Source organism: Furipterus horrens, unplaced genomic scaffold, assembly GCF_987537825.1.
Source record: "Furipterus horrens unplaced genomic scaffold, mFurHor1.1.pri manual_scaffold_1, whole genome shotgun sequence".
NCBI lineage: Eukaryota > Metazoa > Chordata > Mammalia > Chiroptera > Furipteridae > Furipterus > Furipterus horrens.
Window position 1 is genome coordinate 214593652 of NW_028327171.1, and position 27895 is coordinate 214621546.

At 49.7% G+C, this 27895-nt stretch overlaps 2 protein-coding genes across 4 annotated transcripts in view; one reads left to right on the forward strand and one right to left on the reverse strand.

Moving 5' to 3' along the window:
* Positions 1-2163: 2163 nt before the first annotated feature.
* The window catches only part of LOC150022819 (UDP-glucuronosyltransferase 1A1-like), a 34335-nt gene continuing 8603 nt past the window's right edge, over positions 2164-27895 (forward strand). The window contains exon 1 of one of the 3 annotated variants that reach the window (XM_090285066.1): positions 2164-3064. In XM_090285066.1, the coding sequence (XP_090141192.1) occupies positions 2204-3064 (861 nt within the window). In that variant the 5' untranslated portion in view covers positions 2164-2203. Of the gene's footprint in view, positions 3065-9864; positions 10762-23232; positions 24131-27895 lie in introns of those variants that run through there. The other 2 variants (XM_090285051.1, XM_090285059.1) reach the window with 2 other exon arrangements.
* On the reverse strand, positions 17330-18641 carry LOC150022820 (dnaJ homolog subfamily B member 3-like). Its single transcript, XM_090269509.1, has one exon. The coding sequence runs from the start codon at positions 18543-18545 to the stop codon at positions 17823-17825; it is 723 nt and encodes a 240-aa protein (XP_090125635.1). The 5' UTR covers positions 18546-18641; the 3' UTR covers positions 17330-17822.

Consider the following 27895-nt stretch of genomic DNA (forward strand, 5'->3'; position numbering starts at 1 on the left):
CCAAATGGCCCCCAAAATCCACACTATGTACTGCATATGCCTTTACAGCAGATTAATTGCCAACTCCTGCTCTAGAACAGTGATTTTCAAAGGCGTCTGTGAGGTCAAACGATTTCCATAAGAGGAGCAAGACATGATTTGCTTTCTCGACTCTCGTTTTCTCGTGGTGGTCCCGAGCACGTCTCTGAAGACTTCGCGATGTGTGGTACCACCACAGAGCAGGTACACAGGCAGATGGGAGCGTCCCTGTCCTCTGCAAAGTCAGACGTGGAAGGGACTCGCAAAAACGTAGAACAACGCCACTTTTCTGACCACGTTTTGTTGTGGTTGTTTTGAGAAATACAATTCTTTCTCAGAAAAGATGGTAATTTGTAATGGCTTCATGTTTGTCATCTCAAATTAATGAAGAAGTATTTTGAACTGTGTCTGTTTTAATTTCTGAAACAGTTTATTTGGGTAGACGGTACCCACATAAACCAACGTTTTAAGGGGTCCTCACTCATTGAGGGAATAAAGGAGTCCTGAGACCAAAAGGTTGAGGATGGCTGATCTAGAAATAGCCAATTTTGTTTTTCCTGCTAAAGCTGCATAAGTACCAGAAAAGTCTTTTCCTAGGCAGCAAGCATCAGCTGCTCATCTGTAGGAGGAGGGTCAGCCGGGGGTCAGTATTGCATGAGATGATGGAAGAATGTGTGGGTTGAATTGTGCTCCCCCCAAAAGATCTGCTGAAGTCCTAATATCTTTAATCTCAAAACGTGACCTTATTTGGAAATATGGCCTTTGCCGGTGTAATTAGTTAAGTGAAATGAGGTCATTACAGGGGGCCCTGGTGACTGGTGTCTTGATCCGAAGGGGAAATCTGGACCCAAAGAGGCACACGGGGAGGACACCATGGGATGAAGAAGGCAGAGACGGGGTGATGCTCTGCAAACCCAGGGTCACCAAAGATGGCCAGCAAGCCACCAGGAGCCAGGAGCAAGCCAGGAGCAGACCCCCCTCCCAGGCCTCAGAAGGAACCTGCCTTTCTGACCCCTGTGTCTCTGACTTCCAGCCCCCAGGCTGTGGGAATAAATCCCCGTTTTTCAGGCCACCCAGAGTGTGCCGCTTTGTTACAGTGACCGTAAGACATGAAGAAAACGGGAAATTGTTTTAGAAGCCGAATGCGTGAGGGTCCTGATGCGGAAGCCTCCTTCTTGTGGCCGTGTCACCTCCACCGAATGCTCTGTCACTGATGCCTTCCCATCGTTCCCTATGCCTGCATCTTCCTCTCTTCTCCATTTCCGCCGCCTCTTCTGCCCCTTGCCTTCCTCCTACAGTTCTTGCATTCCCAGCGCAGGGCCGCGAGAGGTTTCAGCATCACTTTTGGCCACCAGAGCGCCCCTCAGTTCATGCCACAGAGAGCCCGGGTGTCCGGCCAGACCCAGAGAGAGGGAACCCCTCCCGGGGACCTGGGCTCAGCGTCTCCTCACAGCCCCTGGGGGAGGTCATGATACGACCCCCCAGGACAGGTGCAGCAATGCAGGGGAAGGGCAGTGCCGCCACTCAGCTCGGAAGGGGCGGGCCGGCTCCGGAGCGCGTGCTCTTGCCCACGAAGTGGGAACCGCGGCGCCGGAGCGCGTAGGTCAGGACTCGCGCCTCACTTTGATGTAACAGAACCCCCCAGTAACAGTGGAACAGCCAGGAGGAAGGGGCTGGGAAGCTCTGTCAGACTCCTCTCTGCCTGCCTTTTAATCCGGCCACTGCTGTGCTAACCCAGACTCAGCGCGAACAGCTTCACTGTGTTGTTTAAATCACGAACGGGGCTCCGTCCACGCTTCCTTTCCACTGCGAGCCGAGTTGCCAAGGCTCTTAGTCTGTGAACGTGCCCATCCCTGATACCGTGGCGCCCCGACGCTCAGGAGAGGGGGCTGCGCTGTTCCTCAAACTGGAGAGGTGGGCAGGTTGGTGCAGACGAAGGGAAACGTTAGGCCCAGAAGCCCAGGCAGAAAGACGCTAAGAAGCATAGTTGGCTCAAGTGATCTGTGTGCTTAAAAACAGTTAAATATTAATTGAGGTTGTGGCCCATCAAGGGCAACGTGCCGAGCGGGGAGAGGTAGGCGCGGCCTGTGAGGCGGGTGGGGATTTGGGGTGAGGAGCGCAGCCAGGAGCCCTGGGGCTCAGGGAGCGGAACCGATCCTCGCTGCTACTTGTCCGCCCTGCCAGGATGGCCGGCATCCTGCGCGCAGGTCGGGGCATTTCTGCGGGAGTCTTCCTCGTAGCGCTTTGGGATGCGGTTCTCGGCGCCAGGCTGCTGGTCGTCCCTCAGGATGGAAGCCACTGGCTCAGCATGAAGGACATCGTTGAGGTGCTCAGTGGCAGGGGTCATGACATCGTGGTCCTGGTGCCAGAAGTCAATCTGCTCCTGAGAGAATCCAAACACTACACAAGACGGACCTACGCGGTGCCCTACAGCCAGGACGAGCTGCAGCGGCGCTTCCGCGCCTTCGGGAACCAGCACTTCACCCAGAGGTCGCGCCTGAACGCCGCCCAGGTCGAGTACAGGAATAACATGATAGTCGTGGACCTGTTCTTCATCAGCTGCCAGAGCCTTCTGAGGGACTCAGCCACCCTGAGTTTCCTCCGGGACAGCAAGTTCGATGCCCTTTTCACAGACCCAGCCATGCCCTGCGGGGTGATCCTGGCCGAGTACCTGGGCCTGCCGTCCGTGTACCTGTTCAGGGGCTTCCCGTGTTCCCTGGAGCACACGTTCAGCCGGAGCCCAAACCCCGTGTCCTACCTTCCCAGGTGCTACACTCAGTTCTCAGACCGGATGACTTTCTCCCAGCGCGTGGCCAACTTCCTCGTTAATCACTTGGAGAGCTTCCTGTTTTACTGCCTGTACTCCAAGTACGAAGACCTGGCCTCAGACTTCCTTGGGAGAGGGGTGCACTTGCCCACCTTATATCAGAAGGTCTCCATCTGGCTGTTAAGATACGACTTTGTGTTCGAGTACCCCCGACCCGTCCTGCCCAACATGGTCTTCATTGGGGGCACCAACTGTAAGAAGAAGGGAGTCCTGTCTCAGGTGGGTGGCTTGCTTTCTTTGTGATGGCTCCATTTCTTCACGCTCTGCTTCCCTCGCTTGTTTGGCACCCCCCAGCGACTGCCATCTGGGAGGGCTACCTGAAATGGGGTGCCAGGCTTGGAGTAGGGGGTGAAAGAGACCCGAGGCAGAGCTTTTGGATAATGCAGAGGCTTTGAATGAAGACGGTGCTCTTGCCTGGCTTTAGCTAGGTAATCTGGGGACAGCCACAGAATCAGGGATGAGCCTTAGAGATTTCCAGGCCAGATCCTACCCTTATCTGTTGAAGAAGCAGGTGAAGCCTTGACCAAGGGAATAGAGAGCAAAGAGGACAATCCAGGCCAACACCTGTTCTCCCAACTCTATGTCATGCCTTTTCCCAACCCCAAAACTGGGGGTCAGCAAACTACAGCTGTTGAACCCAATCTGCCCGGAGCCTGGCTGTTATATGGCCCACAGCTAAGAATGGTTTTTATGTTTTGTTTTCTTCAATTTTTAAATAATTATTTATTTGTTTATTTACTTATTTGTTTATTTATTTTTAGAGAGAGGGGAAAGGAGAAAGAGAGGGAGAGAAACATCACTGTGTGGTTGCCTCTCACTCGCGCCCCCAACTGGGGACCTGGCGTGTAACACAGTCATGTACCCTGACTGGGGATCGAACCAGCGACACTTGGCTCGCAGGCCGACGCTCAATCCACTGAGCCACAGCAGCCAGGGCTGGTTTTTATGTTTTTAAAAGGATGTTAAAAACAAGTAATATGGGACAGAGGTGTACGTGGCCCACTAAGTCTACAGTCACTATGTAATCTTTTACAGAGAAAGTATGTTGACCTCTGACCTGAGGCAGGTGTTTGTAGATACCCTCTGACACACGGGGAAGAAGGCCAGGCACGACTTTGGAAAATAAAAACTTGTGAGGCTCCAGGGTCCCTCCCTTGTCCCCATTTCCTTAGTAGAGTTAGAGCTATGAGACTCGGATTCGAACCCGGCTGTGTGGCCGAGGTAGGTGGCCTACCTGAGTGTTCATCCCTCCCTGTGTTAAATGGGAACACTCAGGAGTTGCAGTGGTGGGCGGGGAAGATCACGTTCCCGGGAAGGCTTTGAACACTGTTAATACAATGCAAATGGGACAGGGCCGCTTTAGGCTGGAATAACAGGGTGGAGGCCCTCAGACAGGAGGCAGGCCAACTCCGTCATGTAAAGGGGCAAACTGGGGCTTCTCCCCGAGTGAGCTGGGGAGGCCAGGGCTGCAGCTGCACGCAGAGGCACGATCCGTCCCCTCTCCCTGACATTCCCACCCGAGGTCACCTGCTGGCCCACAAGTAGCAGCCTCAAGAAGGGAAGGAAGAAAGCTGGATGGTGAGTCAGTGGATCTGACCAGCCCCCTCCTGGCCGTGTAGACTCGGACTTCTGCTTCCTCGCCTGAAAATGGGGCCAAGAACATCTGCTCACCCCTCTCAGGGTTGTCTGTAGAAGCGCATGAGAGACAGAAGGCGGGAGTGCTTTGGGGCTCTCAGGGGAAACCATGGCCCCCTCTTCTCTGCACCTCGGCTCTATCCAGGCGGAAACTTTCTCTCTGTGAGGGGCGGAAAACAATGTGGTTGTCTTTCGACAGTCTTTGGGGAGCACTTCCCTGGAAAACTAGGTCCCAATTCCTCATTATGAGCTCTTTCGTGCCCACGTTTTCTGCTCTCGTGTTCCGGAATCATCTAGATAGTGGTTCTCAAATGGGAACGATTTCGCCCTTTGGAGATTAATACCCGAGGACATTTTTTGCTGTCACAACTGGGAAGTGACACTGTCATCTAGTCAGTTAAGTCCAGGGATGCTGTTAAAAATCCTACAAAGCACAAGAAATAACCAACCTACACAATCTCAACAAAGAATGATCTGGCCCAAAATGTCAGTAGTGCTGAAATTGAGAAATGCTGACCTGAATACCTTCCAAGGGAGTATCAGTGACCTTTATGCAGCAGGGCCGGGAGCCAGGCGATGAGGGGGCAGCAAGCACCCTTTGCCCGCCCCCGAGCTCACCCCTTCTTCCCTACAGAGGTATCTCCAAGTGGAACGCCCTCAGGCTAAAACCTCAACCCTTGTTGGTTGAGCTGAGGATTGAATTCCAAAAACATCAGGAGAACCAAATCCCCCAAAATGCCAAGTCATTCTTAACAGGCACTTTTAAAAACACGTGACTGAAGCCAATGTCTACAGTTTTCCTATAACCGGTTGCCTCTCCTTCTGAGCCCTGAGTTTATATCTTTATGGCTGTTTATCTTGGAGATGAACAGACGTGCGGAACGTTTTGACAGCGCGGCTTCTGTTACACGGCCCTTGCCCAGAGAGCGGCGAAATGCTAGAACGAGTCAGACGTGTCTGAAAGACTAGAAACTTGGGTGGGTGATAATGGCGATAATTCGAGGAGAATGAAATGAAGTGGGTTACTTTATGTGAAGATGTAATTCACATGTCATTGAAAGTTTATGACTCCGTGGCGTTTAGTACAATCCCAGAGTTGCGCCATCGTCACCACAACCCTTTTTTAAAACAGTTGCCATCAGTCCCCCCACAAAAGGTACACTTTTTTTCCTGACTCCCTCTTCTCCCCACCCTCTGGCAACTCCTAATCTAGTTCCTGTCTCTGTGGATCCGCCTGTTCTGATCATTGCATACAAATTGAATCGTGTAATAATGTGACTGACTTTTTTCACTTAGCATAATGTTTTCAAGGTTCATCCCCGTTGTATCGTTTTCTTACCGAATGATATTTCGTTCCATGGATGGACCAGACTTTATGTATCTACTCATCAGCGGATGGACATCTGAGTTATTTCTACCATCCTGGGGCCTCTGCAACTCTGATTCAGGCCCTTGCCTCTCACCACCAGGCTCCCAGCAGGGCTCCCAGTAGGTCCAGCCTGACCTACGAAGTCATTCCTTACTTCTATGCAAGAGGGACATCTCAGGAACACGAAGCCAAACCTACCATACCAACCTCAGCGGCTGCCCTAGTCTTTAGGAGAAGGCTGGTGGAATTGAGACCCCTTCCAAAAAGTCCTAAGCCCCTAGCGCCTCAGAGGGTGACCTTTGGAAACAAACGATCTTTGCGGAGGTCGTCAAGTCAGCATGCGGTCACTAAGGTGGCCCCTGGTCCAATATAACTGGCATCCTTATAAAAAGGGGAAACTTGGATCTAGAGACGGACACTTGGGAGGAAGACAGCTGAAGACACCGAGGGAGAAGATGGACAGGTGACTGGAGTGATGTCTCTGTAAGCCCAGGGAGGCCAAGGGTCGCAGGCAAACACCAGGAGCTGGGAGAGGCCACGTAAGATCCCCCTAGAGCCTTCAGAGGGAGCATGCCTGATTTGGGCTCTGCCCTCCAGGGTACGAGACGATACATTTCTCTCCTGTTCCCAGTCCCCCAAGTCCGGGCACTTAGTGTCGGCAGCGCCAGGAAGTGAACGCACCCTGTCTGCTTGCGGCCTCTGGCTCCCTGCGCTCACGCCCTCTGTGAGCTTCTGGGCTCCCACTGCTCAGAATGCTTCCTGGTGGGGACACCAAAGCATTGGAGAATGGGTCTCAGGGGCGTGATGCGGCATGCACGCGTGGCTTGCCCTCATAGCAAAGTGCCCTCAGAATGGGTGCTGGGAAAGGCAGTCTTCCCCGGACCATCTTCGGTCCCACTGGCCGTGTAAGAATGGGCCCCGGGCGGGGACGTCTTCCCCACCAAGAGCCTGTGCCGCCTCATCACCTAGTGCGGGAATGACTTCCCTGTTTCAGGCTCGAAGAAAGTTCCTTCGTCTTTGCTTGAAGCGTGTGGGTCCCCTGGCACCGGGCCAACCCCAGTGTTCCGTCTACCCTCCAAGGGGAGGGGACAGGGTCTTCCTACTGCCGCACAGTGGGGGTGCAGTGGGCGAACTGCTCTGTGTCTGCTGTCATAAACACCTGCTGGCCATGGGAGGCCACAGTTGGAGTTGTCTACTCTGTCTCTTTCCCACACAAGTAAAGCATGTTGCATCCAGTGCGTGCCCACATCACGTTCTTGGTGACTCCAGTAGCAAGGTGCCGTGCGCAGAGGTGTCCGGCCTGCTCTCTCTGGTGGCCGGCAGAGTGATGGTCTTCACTGTCCTCCGTGAAGTTGGAGTTGTCCCCTGGGATTGATCCCCGGTACCCAGTGACCTGCTCTGACAGTTTGGTGCAGTGAGCAGGGTTGCCAAGGAAACACCATGGCATGGAGGACATGTGTGGGCCCCTGAGCATCACCGCCCCAGGGTGGTGCTGGCTGTCCAGCGAGATAAGCTGACTGAGGTGCTGGCCACTTTCTGGCCACATGGAGACAAACGAGCTGCAGATACTCTCCCTGTTAACAGGAAGGAGTGGGTGCAATGGCTGCAGGCAGGCATAGGAAAGGTGGGTGCAGGGAACCTCTGCCCTCCTGCTCCTGTGTTGTTTGGTGCCCCCTTGCTCTCCTTCAGCTTCTGCATGTCTTCCCTTTCTCTGCAGTGCCTTCAGACAGCTTTAAAAAGGGTTTTTTGGTAAGAATTTGTAATGATGACCTGCGAGAGCACTGGTCTGATAGGAACTACTGTTGTAGTACCAGAAGAATGAAACATTTTTTTGTGGGCGAATAAAACATTGTTTGTCATGTTAAAAATCCCAGTGAGATTTTGTTTGACCTTGTGTTAAATCTATAGCTTAATTTGGGACAAAATCAAGAGTGTTACCATGCTAGACCTTCCCATCCAGGACACTGCATGCCTCTTCACTTATTCTGTCTAGATTTGTTTTCATCTCCAATTGAAGCAGAGAAAACATCACCACCATCACCAGAGCCCTGGGTCCACCCTGTCTTCTTACTTGGTTTATAGCATCTTGTCAGGTTGGGTTGTAACCACAAGGCTGATGATCACAGTGACAAAAACGAGGCAGGTGGCCCTGGGACACACACCCTCTGGCAGGTGTTCGGTGTAGTGCAGCCGTACAAGGAACAGGGACGACCGAGTTCTCAACAGGATGAAGGTGACCCATCCCGTGACCTGCTGCTTCCGCCATTGGCATGGTGGTGGCAAGAAGCCGTAAGGGCATCTTCTCTTCATCGTGATAATAGCAGCAGCTGCAGCACCGGTAACAAACTTGAAGAGGTGCTTTCCCGGCTACGGGCTCCATTCGCCCTCATGCACTTAATGTAGGACATGAGCAGTCTCGAGCCTACACACTGAAGTCCTGTTGCCTGGCTTTTTGTAGACGTGAACGGGGGTGAGGGGACAGATGATAGGACTTATAAGACCTGTGAGTAGGGGACAGAAACGGCGCCTTGGGGAAAACATACCGTTATACTTCAGACAGAAAGAGGATCCGAAAAAAGGGGGCAGAGACGTTACTGTTGGAGAGGCAGGTGTAGAACCAGGGTCCTGGACTCAGAGCCTGCAAGGAAGGGGTGGACCTAACGCTGCCCGCACAGTGGGGGCTGGTGTTCCATGGGCAGTGTCCTGGTGTGCACACACATGGCCAGTGCTGGGATCTGTCACTGCCGTGGATCTTTCACGGGGTCATTTCCTTCCAGAGGGATGCCTCGGCCTTGCTAGTCCTGGCGCCCTGAGCCTGGATGTGGGTTGGCAAAGACTGAGGATGCAGAAGAGCACACTCAGTGGGGGAGGAAGCTGGACAGGCAGGGCAGGGCGCTTACTCACATCGTCCCCGGGGCAAACAGGACACGGAGATGGCAACTGAGCTCACAGGGGAGCAAGCCTGGCCTCCTAGGCATGGGACCTCTGAGGCTGCACAGGCTTCCCCTCCTCCCAGGAGGGGCCCCCACACTATGCAGCCCATCCTGTTCTGGGGAAATCCATTCTCACGGACTCAGACTGTAAGTGACCTTGGAGAAAAGCCTGAATGCACGCTGCAGGCTGTACGAGAGGCCTGGGTTAAGGCGCACCCCGCTTCCCGAAACACAGCCGTGGGAGACTGGTCCCTGCAGCACCCCAGAGAAGAGGGATTCAGACAGAGCCCAGCCTGAGGCGAGGTGACAGCTCCCCCATGTCCTGGGGAGAGCAGGCCCTGGGGGGAGGGTGCTCTCTGAACCCCTGCGTCCTTGCCCGCTCATGCTGTAGATAATACCACCTTCTCATTCCCGGAGGTGGGTCGCGAAATCTCAACAAACCCTGTGTTGTCTTCATCAACGCTCGAGCTCAGGGTCCCTCCGGACGTTTTCATGTTTGACAGCTGCTCAGGCAGACTCTTCCCTGAACGTGGCGAGTGATGTCTTTGTGTGGAAGAGGAACAAACCCAGAGAGCCCGGGTCCCTTTCCCCGTCGGAGGAAGCTGTCTCAGCCACGTGCTGTATATTTGCTGGGTGTGCTCTGTGTGACCCGCCAACGGGAGGGAAGACCTTTAAGAGTTCTCAAATACGGTCACGCCCAGCAGAAAGGCTCTGGCTGGGGACTGGGCGCTGGGCGCCCCTCGGGGCTCAGCCACAGCCCTGCAGGACATGGTGAACAGGTGTGGGCGGTGAAGGGTTGGAATGAACCGCCACAGTCTCGTGTGGGGAATGGAATGAGAAACGAAGAGGGTGAACCAGAAAGTTCCCTGGAGAAAGCAGCAGACTCAGATGGATTTCTCCAAAATAAGGGGGATCGTTATCTCTCTAGGGAAAGTAGAAGGGTGAAGGCCAGGGACAGGTCCTTCTGTAATGATTAACGTAAGTAGGGCACCCTGCCCTCCGATGACGTGCCCTGCTGCTAACTGGCCTGATGGTACGATAAGACAAAGAAAGCACTCGTATCAGGCGCAGTCTGAGCCGAAAAGGCAGCTGCTGGCGCGTCTGCGGAGATGGCCGCGGGCCCCCGGCTTCCGCCGCCCGTGCTCGCGCTCACGGGGCTGTTGCTCGTCCTGTGTGCCGGGCCCGGGGCCGAGGGCGGGAAGCTGCTGGTGGTCCCCACGGAGGGCAGCCACTGGCTCAGCATGCGGGAGGCGGTGCGGGAGCTCCACGCCAGAGGCCACCAAGTAGTGGTCCTGGCCCCGGAGGTGACTTTGCACATCAAGGCGGAGGACTTTTTCACTCTGAAAACATACGCTGTTCCGGTCACCCAGGACGAATTTGAGTATGTCATGGTGAAGCAGACTCAGCTGGTTTTTGAAAGAGTGCATTATCTAAAAACATTTTTGAAATCTGTGGTAATTATGAGCAACGTGTCTCTTGTCTTTCAAAAGTCTTGTGAGGGTCTGGTGCTTAACAAGGACCTGATCAGCCATCTGAACGCCAGTGCCTTTGATGTGGTTTTGACGGACCCTGTGTACCCCTGCGGGGCGGTGTTGGCTCAGTACCTGTCCCTTCCTGCTGTGTTTTTTTTGCGTGCCATCCCATGTGACTTTGATTCTGAGGGCACACAGTGCCCAAACCCTTCCTCATATATTCCCCGGCTATTAACAAGGAATTCGGACCATATGACATTCCTGCAGAGGGTCAAGAACATGCTCTACCCTCTGGTCATGAAGTACCCTTGCCACGTTTTTCTTTCTCCTTACGCAAGGCTGGCCTCTGAGCTTCTGCAGAGGGAGGTGTCGCTGGCGGACATTTTCGGCTACGCGTCCGTTTGGCTGTTCAGAGGAGACTTTGTGCTGGACTACCCCCGGCCGATCATGCCCAACATGGTCTTCATCGGGGGCATAAACTGTGCCAACAGGAAGCCGCTCTCTCAGGTGTGTATTCATGCGCATGTTCAATCGGTGTGTCAGGCAGGGCACGTTTTATATTTTAAACTAACTCCAAGGGCTTATGTGCCTACCAGCCTTTTCGGTGGGTTTCTGCCTTCTAAGTCTTTGGGAGGTGAGTTGGTCAGGGGGCCCCAGTAGCGTGGTGCAGGTCAGCCACGGTCACCAAGAGGAATGAGAGGCGGGGGTGAAGCTCTGTCACAGGATTTACAAACGGTGGTGTGAGCCCCCCAGGGCGGTCCTTTGGTAAAGGGGCTGTCTTGAGGGTTGCTTTAGATTATTTTGGGTTTATGCACAGAAGTGGAATCGGTCAATCATATGGTAATTGTATTTTACATTTTTCGAGGAACTAGCATATGATTTTCTGCACAGCCTTACATTTCTATCAACAGTGCACAAGGATTTCGATTCCTCCACATCTTCTCCAACGTTTGTTTTCTTTTTAAGTAGCCACCCTCATAAATGTGATGTGGCATCTCATTGTGGTTTGGGTTTGCATTTCTATTTGTGACGGTGAGCATCTTTTCATGTGCTAATTGGCCGCCTGTATATCTTCCTTGGGGACATGTTTTTTCACGTCTTTTGCCCATTTATGCATTTTTTTCGGTGGGGGGGGTTGTTGAATTTTTGAACTTGTCTATGTATTCTGGATATTAATTGCTTATCAGATAAATGATTTGCAAATATTTTCTCTCAGCCTGTGGGCTGCTTTTCTACTGTGTTGCGAGTACCGTTTGATGTACCAATTTATATAAATTTTCATAAAGCCCAATTTGTCCGTTCTTCTCATTACTTGTGTCTTTGGTGTCGTATCCAAAAGTCACTGTCAAATCTATGGTGTCCAAATTTGTCCTGTGTTTTCTCCTAGGCGTCTTATGGCCTTAGGTTTCTCATTTACGTGTTTGATTTCCTCGGAGTTAATTTTTGTCTGTGGTGTCAGCGGAGGGCCCAACGTCATTCTTTAGGATGTGGGTCCCAGTTTTCCCAGAAACACGTGTTGGAAAGACTGTCTTTTCCCCCCATTGAAGGGTCTTGCCACCCTTGCCAAACATTGTTTGACCGTATCGATAAAGTCCTCTGTTTATTTTTAACTTAAAAAGTTCATAAAAACTTGCTCAAAGAGTTCATAACATTTTTAAAATGCCTCTTGTGATAGTTTCTTTGATGTAAGAATTCTGTAGAGTCACATAATGTATACATAATCGATTTCATTCCTTCCATTTGGTGTAAACTCATTCTCTTGGCTTTGTTTCTTGTTTCTTTCCTTTCCTTCTTTCACCAGCCCTTTCTTGTTGCTGCTGTCACCGTGGAAGCTCTCCGGCACTTTTCCCTCCCCAGTCAGTGCCGAGTAGCATGTTTAAACCTCCGCTCTCTTGCCTCCCTCTTTCACCTACAGGGACCCTTGGGAGTACATGGAGTTTCCCCAGATAATCCAAGATAATCTCGCTCTCTCAAGCGCCTTCACTTAACCATATCTGCAAAGTCCCTTTTGTCCTGTCCGGGGCCAGGGATTAGGACGTGGGCACACTCACAGGGCCAGTTTTGTGCCTGCCGGGCACGGTAAGCCTAAAGTGAATGCCAGGTCCTACAGAAAACTTGCAAGTGCTCCTCTAACTTATTAAACTTTTTCCTCTGGTTCCTTTGGGAAGGTGTGTCCTCCACAGGTTCCTGTTTTCCAGGCTCTTGTCACTGTCCTCTCACTCTCCAAACGGGACCCTCTCTATTTTCCGTGGCATCATGGGGGAGCATCTCTGACAGAAAACATTTGTATCACTGATTTTACTTCCTGCCTCATCAGTTGTGATCTTTTTTGCTTTCTATGTGCATTAAAAAAAAATCATTATCTTGCTTCCTTCAAGTCAGTTACTATCCCCACTCCATGATATGAATATATATTTATCTTCAATGAATAATTTTGTTTTCATAAAGCTCCAAATAAAGAATTCACCTTAATTTTGTCAAGTATAGACGAGTCAAGTGGAGCAATCTCCCTGGTCTTACATAAATATCTTTATCCCTTAAGTGGGAAAAAAAAAAAAAAAGAGGTTCCCTTGAGAACTTCACCTTAACAAAGCTTATTTCTGACTGGGTGTACAACTAGTTGCTTATTAGTGGGAGGAAGAGTTCTCTAAGTTACTGAAAGTCCAAAATACAACTGAGTCAGGTACAGATGAACTGACTGTTGCATTACCGAGGCCATAGCCAACTTCCCAGAATATAGTCACCCTGCATGGCTGTCACTGGAGTTCTACTGAAGGCTGTAAAGGACAACGGGAGCGAAGACAATGAAGGGACCATGTGTTTACGGAGAAAGGAAGCTGACTAGGTGGGATTAGAAATTCCTAGAGAGAAGCAGCGGAGGGAGTGATTTCCTAAAACGAGGAAGAGAGTAAGTGGATTCACAGGGAAGAAGGCTGATCCTTTAATAGTTATTTAAAGAGAGCATTCACCCTTCCAAAAGCTTTCCAGCAGAGGCGGATGAAGGTGGGTTGAGGCCCCGGGCGCAGAAGAAAATATTGGGCCCCTTAAAAGAAAAAAAGAGGGAGACGGGGAAAATTAAAAATACATGGTTTTGCGGGGCCCTTCAGAAGTCGGGGTCCAGGGCGAGCGCCCGGTGCGCCCGCCGTAAAATCCACCTCTGCTTCCCCCTGCGTGGTAAGCGGAACTAAGCCAGGAAGGTGCGCCACGCCAGCTCAGGGAGGTGTTTGGCTGTTTGGGTTCTGCGGGGATGGCCACGGGTCCCCAGGTCTCCTGGGTTTTGTGGGAACACGTATCTCCCCGCCTGGTGTGCTCTTTGGGAAGATGCTAGAGATCGGTGGGGTTCCTCACTGCAGGAGACATGAGGTGGTCAGGTTTGCAACAGAGCAAATGCCTTTTCTGTTTTTTGATTTGAAGGTCTGGACATTTTAAAACAGATGTTCAATTTTGAAAATTCTTTAAGTAAAATGCTTTATATTTCTGTAAAGGAGAAACTTCCCACTTAGGAGCAGTCATCTAGGATATTTCAAACTGCAGTGCTGTTTATTCTCAACGATTAGAACGAGCCAGAGCTGTTATGGATCTATGACCTCTGAGTGACCCTGGTATGCCAGACTTTTGCTGGACCCAACTGAAGACTTTCCTGGCTACTGAACATTGGTGACTTACTTTAACCAACGGTGTAGACACAAATGCCCTTATTCTGTCCTCTTCAGAATGGTAATTTTCAACCCTTACGTGGCACATCTACTATGGAAGTATGCACCCGTCTTCCTATCATGTCAAAACTCCTGACATCCTGTCCCCTCCTGCTCCCGCCAACCCTCTCCCAGCACATTACTCTGGGAATGTCTTCACTGGTGTGAGTTCCTTTGCCTGGCAAGCAAATGATCTCATTTTTTAAAAAGCTGTTTTGTTCTGATAGTTGTTATACAGTGGCTCTTTGATGTGGTTTTTTAAAGTATATTTTATTTATTATGTTGTTACAGCTGTCCCAATTTCTTTTCCCTTCGCTCCCCTCTTCCCAGTACCCCCCTTCCCTCCAGCAATCTCACCCCCGTTAGTTCATGTCCATGGGTCATACGTATATTTCTTTGGCTTCACCCTTTCCTATATTATTCTTAATTTCCCCCTATTTTGTACCAACCGATTATGCTTCTTAATCCCTACACCATTTCCCCATTTCTCCCCCTTCCCTCTCCCAGCTGATAACCCTGCAAATGATCCCCACACCTATGATTCTGTTCCTGTTCTGGTTGTTTGCTTAGTTTGTTTTTGTTTTTATTTTTTAAATTTAATTGTTGATAGTTGTGAGTTTGTTGTCATTCTAGTGTTCATATGTTGATCTTTTTATTAACTAAGTCCCTTTAACATTTCATATAATAATGGCTTGGTGATGATGAATTCCTTTAGCTTTACCTTGTCTGGGAAGCACTTTATCTGCCCTTCCATTCTAAATGATAGCTTTGCTGGATAGAGTAATCCTGGTTGTAGGCCCTTGCTTTTCATCACATTAAATACTTCTTGCCAGTCTCTTCTTGTCTGCAAAGTTTCTTTTGAGAAATCAGCTGGTAGTCTTATAGGCACTCCTTTGTAGGTAACTATTTGCTTTTCTCTTTATCCTTAACCTTTGGCATTTTGATTATGATGTGTCTTGGTATGGTCCTCTTTGGGTCTAGCTTGTTTGGGACTCTCTGTGCTTCCTGGACTTGTATGTCTATTTCCTTCCCCAAATTTGGGAAGTTTTTCTTCATCATTTTTTCACATAAGCTTTCAATTTGTTACTCTTCCTCTTCTCCTTCTGGCACCCCTATGGTTCAGATGTTGGCATGTTTAAAGTTGTCCGAGAGGTTCCTAAGCCTCTCTTCATTTTTTTCAATTCTTGTTTTCTCATTTCGTACTGGCTGACTGTTTTTTCTTCCTTATGTTCCAAATCATTGATTTGAACCGCAGTCCTTCCCTTCACCACTGGTATTGTGTAGATTTTCCTTCATTTCATTTAGCATAGCCTTCACTTCTTCCCTTATGCATTTGCTGTACTCAAGCATATCTGTTAAGTCTGTGGGCATCTTTATCACCTGTGTTTTGAACTCTATATTAGGTTGGCTATCTCCTTGTTTGTTAGGTTGGCTGTCTCCTCATCGCTTAGTTTTTCCACTGGAACCTTGATCCATTCTCTCTTTTGGGCCATACTTTTCTGTCTCCTCATCTTGACAGGCTCCTGTGTTTGTTTGCCTGTCTTAGGTAGAGCTGTCGCACCTGTTACGTTTAAGGGGAGGAGCCTTAGGGATTCGTCAGTACAGGGCGACCTGTTTCACCACGTTGTGGTGCTGTGTTTGGGGGAGGGGTCTGAGTGGGAACAATGCTGCTTGCTCAGCACTCGCCCCTTTTCCAGGCACTTCTCCCACTTCCGTATGGGACTGGTGCCTCTCTAGTTGTTGCTCTGGCCATCATTCCCAGAGTGGGTGGGTCTGTGGATGTTCTAGGACCACGGGGGCCCTTTAAACAAGCAGACTCTGCTGAGACACCAGCAGTTTCTGCCTCTGCCCCAAGCCCCACAGGTTTGCACAGTCAGAAGCAATGAGGCTTGATTTTCCTGGTGCTGGGACCGTGAGCTGCATGGTCTTGTGCTGGGAGCACTCCTCAGGTGTCCCTCCCTACTTTTTTAAAGGTGCGACTGCACTTTCCGCCGGCCTGCTGCAGCTGCTGCTACCACCATACCACATCCTCTCCACCCCGGCTCCGCCCCTCTTACCTGTCTGGATGAGTATTTCTTCTTTATATCTTTGTTTGTTGGACTTCCATGCAGCTCAATTTTCTGGAACTTCTGGTTGTCTCTAGTTTTGAGGTAGTTAGTTGTCTTCCTTCTTAGTTGAGGAGGGAGACCCAGTGTGTCTCTCTAGGCCTCCATCTTGGCTGGAAGCCTTTTGATGTGGTTTTAACAGACTCCTTTTGCCCATGTGGGACAGTGGTGGCTGAATCGTATGTTCCTGCTGTGTAGTTTGCATGTTACACCACGGGCATTGGACTGTAAGGGCACTAAAGGACACCAAACTCATTCACATACGGGCTACATTTCAGTTGTCTTTTTGCTCTTTTGCTTTATGCAAGCCTTCCCTTGGAGATGACCAGGGGAATAGCACACTTTGTGATGGGCTAACCCAAGGCAACCATACCCCAAGAGGGTTTCTCTAGGGGCACAGACTGGCCCAACAAAAGCCACTCCCTCAGATGTGTGTATGTTGCGTCACTCAATCAATATTCCAAGTGAAACCTGGCTTTCACCAGCCTAATGTGATATGAGATACAACCTGTGCATGACAATGCAATGGTGTTATGTAGCCGCATAGAAATGCTTTTCACATTTCCATCAGTTACAGTTGTGGGAGCAAGTTGGGTCAAGGTTAGCAATGTGACTTGAATGAATGTATATAGCAGTCATCACTACCACTGTTTTATTAAGTGACCTGAATATGGTCCTGATGTGTTTAACCAACCATGGGACTAAGAGAAATTCACTTATTTAGCCCACAGCCTTTGGAGAGAACATGTGCCCGCCAACACTGATTTCAGTTCAGTGAAACTGACTTCAGACTGCTGACTTTCAGATCTTTAAGAGAATAAATGTGGATTTTTTTTAAGCCACCAAGTTTGTGGTAGTTTGTCACAGCACCCACTGGAAAGTCATACATCCACTTCACCATGTTTATCTGCTTTCCAGAAGGCTAGGCTTAACATCATGTTTAAACAACAGTTAACTACCGTGTTTCCCTGAAAATAAGACAGGGTCTTATATTAACTTTTCCTAAAGACATGCTAGGTCTTATTTTCAGGGGATGTCTTATTTTTCCATGAACAAGAATTCGTATTTATTGTTGAACAAAACATCAACAGTTATTAATATTCTGTAGTCATGTCATCACAAACATCAGCATAACCAGGCAAGCTCTGAATTCCATCAAGAATTTGGGGGGAGCTGTAGCCATGACTGCCGCCAGGTCTTATTTTCAGGGGAGGCCTTTTATTTCTAAGCTTGAAAAAAAAATTGCACTAGGTCTTATTTTGGGGGGATGTCTTATTTTCGGGGAAACAGGGTATGTCACTGGCATGTGTATAGAACCAAATACATCTTTAACTTAAGCAGAGGTATTATTCATATCTTCCTATCTTTTACTACCACGGGCTACTAAAAAACGAAGTAAACTGTTTCATCTTGGTAGTTACTAACTCCAGAACCAACTACCTGGCTGACATTTCAAATAAAATGGAAAGGTAATGTTCAAGGTGCCGCTATGAACATTTTGCCTTAGTACCGTGACATTAACACCGTCTGCCTCAGGATTATGTTTGATCAAAGCAAAGGATATGTTGATATTTACAAGGGTTTTAAAGGGAAGCAACCAGAGGTCCTATTCACGCGTCCCCAACAAGAAGAACAAGTAGGCATTGCTTGGCATGAACTGTTTATAAATTGCTGAGTACAGTGACTCTGAAAGTAGAACCCACTTGCAATCTTCAAAAAATGTCCCGCTCCGCCTCCTGATGTGTTTTCGGTTAAACGAGGACTGGAATTACTTGGTGTTGATGGGAAGCAACTGCTCTTTGCCATTTATAATCAGGGACTTCAGCTCCCCGTCTTCTTCGACTTCCACCCTTTCTTGGCCATTGTCGATGATTCGCTTGGTGGTGATACTTTTGCCATTAATGATTTCGGTGGAAGTTGACACGGACTGGAAGTGACCCATCCCACCGTTGCCGCATGTCATGGAGAAGGAAGCAAGGCCCCCATTCCCCTGGGAGGTAAAGGAATTAAATCCTGAGTCGAAAGAAGAAAAACCACCAAACGCTGGAAATTCACTGAAGGTGGAGAAAAGGGGTGCGGACCCCCTGCTTCTGCTTCTGCGGGTGCTCCTCCGACCTCCCCAAAGGGCCTCCAGCGGGTCTCTGAACAAGTCAAACGAAAATGGGTCCTGGCCCCCAAAAAACTCCCTGAAGACCTCGACTGGGTCGCGGAAGGTGAAGGCACCGTGGAAGGGGTCCTGGAAGGGCGCCCCGCCGCCCACGCCTCCCTGCTCCACTCCCGCCTCGCCGTAGCGGTCGTAGACGCCCCTTTTCTGCGCGTCGGACAGCACCTCGTAGGCCTGGGCCACTTGCTTGAACCGCCTCTCGGCCTCCTCCTTGTTCTCGGGGTTTTTGTCGGGGTGCCATCTGAGCGCCAGCTTGCGGTAGGCCTTCCTGATGGCGTCGGGGGAGGCCTGGCGGGGCACGCCCAGCACCTCGTAGTAGTCCACCATGGCGGGCGGCGGGCCACGGCCCCGGGCGGAGACAGCGAGCAGCGCAGCCGGAGTTCCCAGGCCCCGGCCCAGGGCCCAGGGAGCCCAGGTCTCCCAGTAGCGGAGCCCCTTGTGACGCAGCCCGCAGCTCATTGGTCCAGGCGGCGTTCCGAAGGGCGGGGCTACGAGGCACGCCCCACGCCCCACAAGGCGCTCTGTGACGGGTTCCCTGCAGGAGCCGAGGCCCCGCCCACCAGGGGCCCCGCCCACCCCTGGCTCCTCCCAACCCGCCACCAGATGAGCTGCAAACTCCAGATAGGGTCCAAAAGAGAGGAATTTAACCCGCGGAGAATAATTTTCTTTTCTATTTTCTTTTTTTAATAATTTATTTATTTGTTTATTTATTTTTAGAGAGAGGGGAAAGGGGAAAGAGAGGGAGACAACATCACTGTGTGGTTGCCTCTCACTCATGCCCCCAACTGGGGACCTGACGTGCAACCGAGTCATGTGCCCTGACTGGGAATCGAACCTGCAACACTTGGCTCCCAGGCCGATGTGCAATCCACTGAGCCACGACAGCCAGGGCTGGAGAATAATTTTCTTAACGTGGTCTTTACTTCAGGCTTGCCTTGGCATGAAGTGCAGGTGGAGTGAATTTATTCACTCTGGGCTGAAGGACAGTTATATATTTTGTCTTGGACATTAGTTCTCCCAACTTTTTGGCCTCTGGACCTGTTTGCTTTTGTTTGTGTGCGTTATAGCTATCGATACTTCCTCCGTGAGAAAGTAAGACAATTAGAAAAATTCATTAATCAACTCAGTTACAACAAACCCATTACATGCTATCATATATCGTATTTTTATGGAAAAAATTACTTTTTTGAAACAAAAAGATTTAGTGAAGAGGGTCATCATTTTACATTTTGTGCTTCTCACTGGCTTAGCTGAAGAGAGCTAGATTCTCATTTCTTCTTCTGCATGCAATCTATTGTTATATTACATGTCCTGAGGCCACTGGCAGACTCCTGTGTGCACTTGGGAGAGAATAAGAGTGATAAAGTCCAATATCATAATTATGGAAGTAGTGCTGACTTTGCAAAATTCCCCTGAAGAATTCTTGGGGATTTCCCAGAGTGCCCTGGTGCATAACAATATCAAAATGATCGAAACTTGCTGGTTGCATTTGTAATATGTGGCTAAACTGGGGGCGCAGTGATTATTTCCACTAAAACTGTTGTATCACACCTATGGTTTTATTTCTGGCATTTCCTGACATCTGATCTCTCTCTCAGTCTCTCTCTGACCCTATATTCTCTGCTTCGATAAATGGTGGGGCAACACTAATAAAGGTCACTTAGTTCTAAGAGGAAAATGATTAACCAATGAACTCTCTAACGTTTCATCATAAAGGGTAGTTGATTCAAAAGCGTACATGTGCTGTATCCCCAGAACAAACTGCTAACTTTATGTCACCTTGAGATACTGCATAGAAAGCCCCCGACCTGGCACTTGGGACACGCAGTAAACTAGAGTGAGAAGCTGCCCAGGAGTCGAGTCCAGTGTGAACGAAGCAATGTGGGAAATTACAAAGCGTCTTTGTGGAAGAGCAAATGGTCCGGAATGGCTGGAGGGAAAGGGGCAGAGGACTTGAGTGGGGGCCTGAGCTTGGGGAGGTGGGCTGGGTCCATCCCCAGTTCTGAGGGCAAGGCTGAGGAGTCTGAATGTTATTCTGGACCATCAGAAGCTGTTGACGAAGGTCTCAGGGGTGGTGGTGAGGTGGGGCCGCGCAGGGGCAGCTGAGGCCAGGAGTCAGAAGGCACAGATGGGGGTCGGGAACGCTGGCCATTGAAGTCCTCAAACAGGACCATGGTGGCTGGATCTGAGAAACAGCGATAGAGTTGTCTGGATACAGTACTTACTTGCTTGGATGTGGGGCCTAGAACAAAGGGAGAAATGAAGTCACAGCTGTACAGGAACATTTACTGAGTGCTTAAGGTCTGGCAAACCACAGACTGGCACGTGAGTGACAGAGTGACTCCAAAGCTGATGCTGAAAAACCCTGCTTATAGGGAATATAGATAGATAACTAGATAGGCACACGCAAGGAGCAGAGACGGTAGGCAAACTGCGAAAGCATACAAGACAGAATTAAACAAAGCTACGGAGAGTCAAGGAAGACCGCTTTGTTTCCCTTGGAAGGTCTTATAGATTATCCCAAAAGCAATAAACTTGTTTACACACCTGCTTTAGGAGCATCAACAAGCAACTCCAGTCTGGTCCCATCAAAGGAGCTAGGAGTGAGTGAGATGTTGGGTCTCTTAACCACTGGCTTCGGCTTTACAAAGAAAACGCCTTCCAGTGGGTTCCAGGAACTCTCGCAGACAACCCCACTCCGCAGTTGCTGCCCCCCCCCCCCAGAGCCCACTCACCTGTACTGTAACTTCCTGGTTGTCTGTCCACGGGAGCCCTCCTGATGGGCACGAGCTACTTCTAACTTGGTTTTCCGGTGCCAGTTCCCAGCATGGCGCCAAGAGGGCCAACACTCTCTATACACGTTTGGTGACTGGGAGGATTAGCAATGGATTTTGCATTTTGGGTCTCCTCGGGTTCTAGAGTAGAAGCTTTATTGGGTGGCTTAGTAGTGGTTCTTGATCTTAATTCTTGAGAGTGAATGTGGACTGCCTGCTATTCATGTTAGTAAACAACATACTCCAGTCGTGGGTACAGTTGGGACTGAAACCCCCTAGGTGCACAGAAGCCCCCCAAAGTTCTGAGGTTCTGTGTGGTGCAGGGAAGTCATAAAATCATTACAGCAGTGACTGTGTTTACAACCTTTGGTTCCGTGTAATGTACAGATGAGCTCTCATGACATAGAGACTTTAGGAGAATTATTGTCCTTGATCTTGAGACTGGAGTACGAACATCACAATTGCAGATAAGGGCACACCAACAAGTCAAAACACTTCTCCCCTTTTCTCCTCATCCAGAATCTCAGTCCTGGAGAATGGAGAGTGCTGGAGGCGGAGGTAGTGCGGAGGAGTTTCAGGGTACATGTGCATGTGGGCACACACATGCGTACTTGTCTATAAGCACATGCAGGACTGGAGGTCTGTGGAGGAAGGATGGTGGTACAAGGACAAGGGACCCTAAGTACCTACTACTCTAAGGACCAGTTGGAGGGGCCCTGTGAATATGTCTGACAAGACACCAATGCTCTAAAGTTAGCAGTCTCTCCATGACCCTCCTAACAGATCCCCCAAATATGGGTGGCCACTGTCATTCACATCAAAATATTGGAATTGGTGTTTCATCCTTGGATTGTACAGAGCAGCACTGGGTCCCCAAAGGAGAGGGGGGACACTTGGTTCTGTCTGCACTCCAGTGTGCCCTTTCTGCAGAAGGGGCACTTCTGTTAGGCAACTACCTTATTTGTTCCCTGATGCTTCGCCCGATCTGTCGGGGTGCCGGCTGGTGCTGGGTATTGCTGCGTGAGCACATTCTACTTGGTTCCAAAGTCCGGCCCTCTGCCCTCGCTCCGTTAGTGTCCGAGGTAAGGACTGTGGGAGCATACCCTCTGAGGCCAACTGGTAGATTTTAGTCGTGACCTTACGTACTATTATCTGGACCCTGCTCGAGGCCAGGGGGCGTTGTGGTAAAGAGCAGGGTCTCTATGCCCTGACAGTCACAATCTGGGTCTCAGCTCTGTCACGTGGTAAATGTGGGCCTCCGGCCAATCCCTTTGCCTCTCGGAGCCTCAGTGCCTTTGTCTGTCCACTGGGTATAATAGTATCCGCCTTTACAGGATCATTCTCGGGAACTGCATAAGGTGTGTTGTGAAGTGCTGGGCACAGGGTACCTGCTTCAGCAAGGTCATCTAACTTTCCCAAAGTGTCTTCCTTCCCCTGGCCCTTGGGCCTGTGTGATGCGTATAATTTAAGTTTTGTTTTGTCACCGATGTTAGCCTTTTACACACAGAAATCTTCCCGCTGCCTCTGCATGAATGCAGATCTGTCCTGCAGAAGGGCGTCTGCGCTCTTGTACTCAAGCGGGCTCCCCTTTCCCTTCATTTTCAGTCCCACCTGCACTCGGGTCCTTCTTAGCCTTTTTCACAACCTCTGACGGGTCTGTTTATCTTTTTAAGTTGTCTGTCTGTCTCTCCTGATGGAGGAGGGGTTCTGGGGAGGCGAGAGACTCCTTGGTGGTGGCCTCTGTCGGAGCCTCCAGGCCAGCGCTGGGCTGGACTCAGTCGATACATGTCGGCCGAATGAATCCAAGCTGATTGGAGTGCAGAGAAGTACATTCTGAAAGGCTTCTATGGGCCAAAGGCGGGCTTGCCAAATCTTATTCTTTTCTTTCTCAAAGGCATGGGCAGCTTTCTCTCTCATTTCTGGAAAGGAGGTCTAATTTTCACCCCATGGCCTTCGGTCCCTTTCAAGTAACCCTCTCTTGGTCTGTGGAAATACTGATTTAATGGAGTGAAAGCTGCTAGCGATGCTTTGCCGTCTCTGGTCACATAAGAATGTGAGCTGAGTGGCTGATAAAGAGCCCCAGCCAGTTAAAGCTTGTGTTGCCCTTTTAATTTCTGTTAAGTAAACTTTCCGTGACCTTTAGTTGATTGACAGCTGTTGTCACCGGCTACCGTCAAACATTAACTTGTTGTATCATCAGTTCTTGGAAAAACGTAAGTGGCAGAGGGCAAACGTCTGGCAGATGGACATCTTGGTAGCAGAGGCAGAGGCGCTATGGCGGCAGGGTCCCAGGGCCCACGGCCGCTTGTCCTGGGCCTGCTGCTGTGTGTGCTTGGCCTGGCTATGTGCCAGGGAGGGAAGCTGTTGTTGGTCCCCATGGACGGCAGCCACTGGCTGAGCTTCCGTGGGCTCATCCGGCAGTTGCAGCGGAGGGGACATGACGTCGTGGTCTTAGCGCCTGAAGCCTCGGTGCACATTACAGAAGGAGCGTTTTACACCTTGAAGAGGTACCCCGTGCCATTCAAGAGGGAGGACCTGGAGGCGTCTTTTATCAGACTTGGGCATAATGCATTTGAGAAGCAGCCTTTCTTGCAGCGTGTGGTGAAATCATACAGGAAGGTCAAAGAGGACTCGGCTCTGCTTCTGTCTGGGTGCTCCCATTTACTGCACAACAAGGAGCTGATGGCCTCCCTGGCCGAGAGCCACTTCGACGCTTTGGTGACAGACCCTTTCCTCCCTTGCGGCCCCATCGTGGCCCAGTCCCTGGGTCTGCCCACTGTGTTCTTCTTGAATGCACTGCCATGCAGTCTGGACTATCAGGGGACCCAGTGCCCGAACCCGCCGTCCTACGTGCCCAGGGCTCTGTCGTTTAACTCGGATCACATGACCTTCCTGCAGCGGGTGAAGAACATGCTCATCGCCCTGTCAGAGAACTTTCTGTGTAGCGTGGTGTATTCCCCGTATGGGACGCTGGCCTCGGAGGTCCTTCAGAAAGATGTGACTGTCCAGGACCTTATGAGCTCTGCATCTGTCTGGCTTCTCAGAGGTGACTTTGTGAAGGACCACGCCAGGCCCATCATGCCCAATATGGTATTTATTGGCGGGATCAACTGCGCTGACCAAAAACCATTATCCCAGGTGTGTAATCTGAGCGGGAGCTTCGCGAGCCTGTACTTTAGGGAGATGAACTGCTGGTCACGGATACATCCTGAGTGAGCACGTCTAGTTTCAGATGCCCTCTGGTGTTAGCTTCTGCCTTGCAAGTCTCCTAGGTCGAGTTGTAACTTATATCTGTCTTTGAAATCATCTTCTGGGTTGTTTCTTTGGCTCGGAGGCTTTGGGAGAGCATGCTCTGGGCAGCTTATTCTCTGGCTCCAGGGGACAATCATCAGTTACAGGCAGCAGGGGTTAAGGGCCATGTGCGCAGAGCACTGGGTTCTGGGTTTTGTTTTGTTTTTTCAGAGAACAAAAGTGCGCAGGATGCACCTTGCCTTTGATTGGGTCAGGCATGCAAGATTCAAATGCTGAAATAAATTTTTGACATCTGTAGGTCCCAGCAGGGAAAGTTGACTTTATGTTCCTGGTTAAACCGCCAGTTTCTAGATATTCCAGCTTCCCAAGCTGGATTCCACAGTCCTATCATCTCTCGTAAGAAAATAACCAGACAGCCAGGTTCTGACATTGGGCAGAAAGGTCATGAGTGTCATCCGCTGCAATGCTCATCTGTTCATTCTTCCTCTACGGAATTTGAGGAAAAAGGAGCACACACATCCTCTTCCTGGAGGCCCCTCCGGAAGACGGGTGGGGAGGGGTTCTTGGGGAGGTGGCCCCTCAGTGGGCTTTCACTCATTTATTCTTCAAGTTTGGCTGAGGGTCTGCTGACAGTTCAGGTACTTTTCAGGGGCTGCGTCATCCCCGTGGAGAACCATGAATCTTATGTCCATCCACTGTGCCTTCAACGCAATTCACATTTTAAATGATCGTGCATTGTCATCGCAAGGAGAGACTTTGGGTGATAGGAGAAACACCAAGTGAGAAATCAGGGCTGGGCTGGGCTGGTGCCACCGCCCGCGGCAGACCAGATCGCCCCTGTGGGGCTCTGATCTCTCCCCTAGAATGTGGCGAGAGATGTGATGGCTTCTAATACTCTGTAGCCTGCTGGGCAAGTTTGTGTCTGAGGACGTGCTATGGTTAAGAAAGAAGGAAGTGCTGTTATTTTCAGAAAGCAAAAGGAGAAACCCTAGCAGTATAGAAAACCATTAATTATTTTCTCTCTTTAAAAAATAATTATTGTATCTTTTCCATTATCATTTAGTCCCCTTGTACCCTCCTCCCCCCAATTATTCTCTTTCACATGGAGGAGAAGGAAAAGATGAATATTACCAGACCAACCGGCACATCTCAGGTCAAAGGAAAGAAAGCTAGCCAGCATGTCCGGGTCAGAGAGGTGTGAAAGGGAAATACTTTGGGTCTCATTAAGAAGGATCCCAGAGAAAACGATCGTGTCTCCCATTGACTTTGAAATGGAAAGGTCTTCACTTTGGAGACGTACATGCATCATGGAAATTCCATGTGAAGTAGAAGGGCTTGCCTACGCTGGCTTTCCCCTCGATTCCTGGGACATTCCAAAATACGTCCCGGTTCAGGACCCTTGAACATGCTGTTCCCTCCTTCTGCGATGCTGTTCCCTGAATCTGTTAGGTGGCCATCTTCTCATGATTCAGGTCAGCTTCAATGTCACTTCCCCAGGGGGTCCTTCTCTCTAAGACAGTGTCCTGCCATTTCCTTTATCACACATCACATATCGTGATTGTTTCATTTGCCTGATTATTTATTGACTGTCTCCTCCTTATGTGGGGGCGGGGACCACTCCTGCCAGGGTACCGCATCCTTAACACCTGGCAATGGATGTGCACATGACTGGTGTCCCATAGTATCAGCACCTAAGGCATGTAATAGGCCCTCATCTACTGTTTGTTATGTGAATGAATGAAAACGGAAAAAAGCGGCCAAACTGAGGACTAGCCACTGTCTGGGTAGTGATCCCCAACTGTTCCTTACGTCCCTAGAATCACACACAAGCACATGTACACGCAGAGAATCTTCGGCTGCTCCCTGAGCACCATCCGCTCGGTTAACAATATGTCACGGACACAGCTCTAGCTCTAAATATTGCATCTGGGTGTTTAACTGCTACGTAGTATTTCACGGTATTTACATGCCATGGGTTATTCTGTCAGCTACCCGGGCTAGAGCCCTGCGGAGGGACCCCGAGATGGGTATTCCAGGGTGTTTAGCTCTCATTACTTCACACGTTACGTTACCGACGATCCCATACATTACAGTGTTCTTTGTATTGGTTCTGTTCTTTGCTTAGCCACTTTTCTTAAGTGTTTCATACTTTTGGGGGGTCAGTACTTTGAAAGTGATATTTTTTCCATTTCTGCCTCCAGCTGGTTATCTACTTCCTATTCGGCCATCTCATCTAAATATTGATCTTCACCATTACAAAAAAACAAGCAGGCAGTCATCTGCCAAAAAATAGATTAGAGTTTTTCTGTTCTAAGTTCCATGCCAACTGTCAGTCTTATTGAATTAGCTAGACTCTCTAAAAATAATTGAATACCTTTGCCAATTGTAAGGATTCCTGTTTCACTCCCAATTTTAATGGAAATCATTTTTCATTTCACCACTTTGCATTCTGTTTGCCTTTCTGTTTTTTGGCAATTGGGCTTTATTTATTTAAGTAATTTCTTTTTCTACATTAGGATGATTAATGGAAGGGGCTGCTGAAATTTATCAATGGCACTTTTATGTTTTAATTATTATTAATCAACATATTTTTCCCCTGTAAACTTGTCTAAATGGTGAATTGTATTGACTAGCTGCCCTGTCTGGTGCAAGCAAGCTTAGGTGTGAGGATGTAATTGTAGTGTAAATGGTACCTGACAGTTCCCCTCTTGGTCCTATCTAATGCTTTAATTTGAAATTCCACTTTTTTGGTAGTAATATCATCATCCCTGTATTATTCTTGTTTACTTTCCCTAGTATCTCTTTAGCTCCCCTTTGTCTTCAAGATTTCTTCTTCTTCTTCTTCTTTTCTTTTTTTTTTAAATAAAGAACAACACAGAGCTGATATTTTTAAGTTGGTCAGACAGGTTCCTTTAACGGGTAAATTTTGCCTGTTTGCACTTAATTTAACAACTGATAGAGGGGGTCATTCTTCCATTTGACTTCTTTTTATTTTACGTTGTCATGTTCCCTTTTCCTGATTTTTGCTGATTCGTAAGTTGCTATTTCTTTCCCCCCTTTGTGAGTTAAAGAATATTACTTGTCCACTGAGGGTCGTTGGTGCCAATTCAACACCAACAGGAGCCCAGATTTGGGGTGCAGAGAAGAAGGAAACTTTATTCAATGCCAACAGCTCCGCTGTGAGGCAACACGCAGCTCAACGGTCCTACAGCTCAATTGTAAAGCAGCAGGGCTGTGGGCGGGACCTCGGCTGAGGCCCCTCCCCCACTAGACAGCTCTACTCTGCTCCACCCTGCCCTGCCCTGTTCACCTGCTCCCCCTGCTCTGGCGAAAAGTCTCAGGGAGCAACGCAGCCTGCATCTTTCCGTCTTTGCCGGAAGGGAAAAGTGCACTCCCAGAGCCAGAGGGGAGCTGACTTACATAGAGAAAATTTCTGCTGCTGGTCCCCGATAGGCTCATCCTTATGCAGATGAGGAATCCAAATCCTTGCAGTTTGAATGACCCAAAAAGCGCTGTCCTGACTGGTCCGCAAGGAGCCTTCCTGATTGGTTGGTGAAGATGTTGATGGGGGAGGGCAGGGATGGAGCTGAGCAGCTCCATTTGGGTGGGGAAGCCTCAGTCCTGTTGGTTGAAGTAGAGTTCCAGAAACTC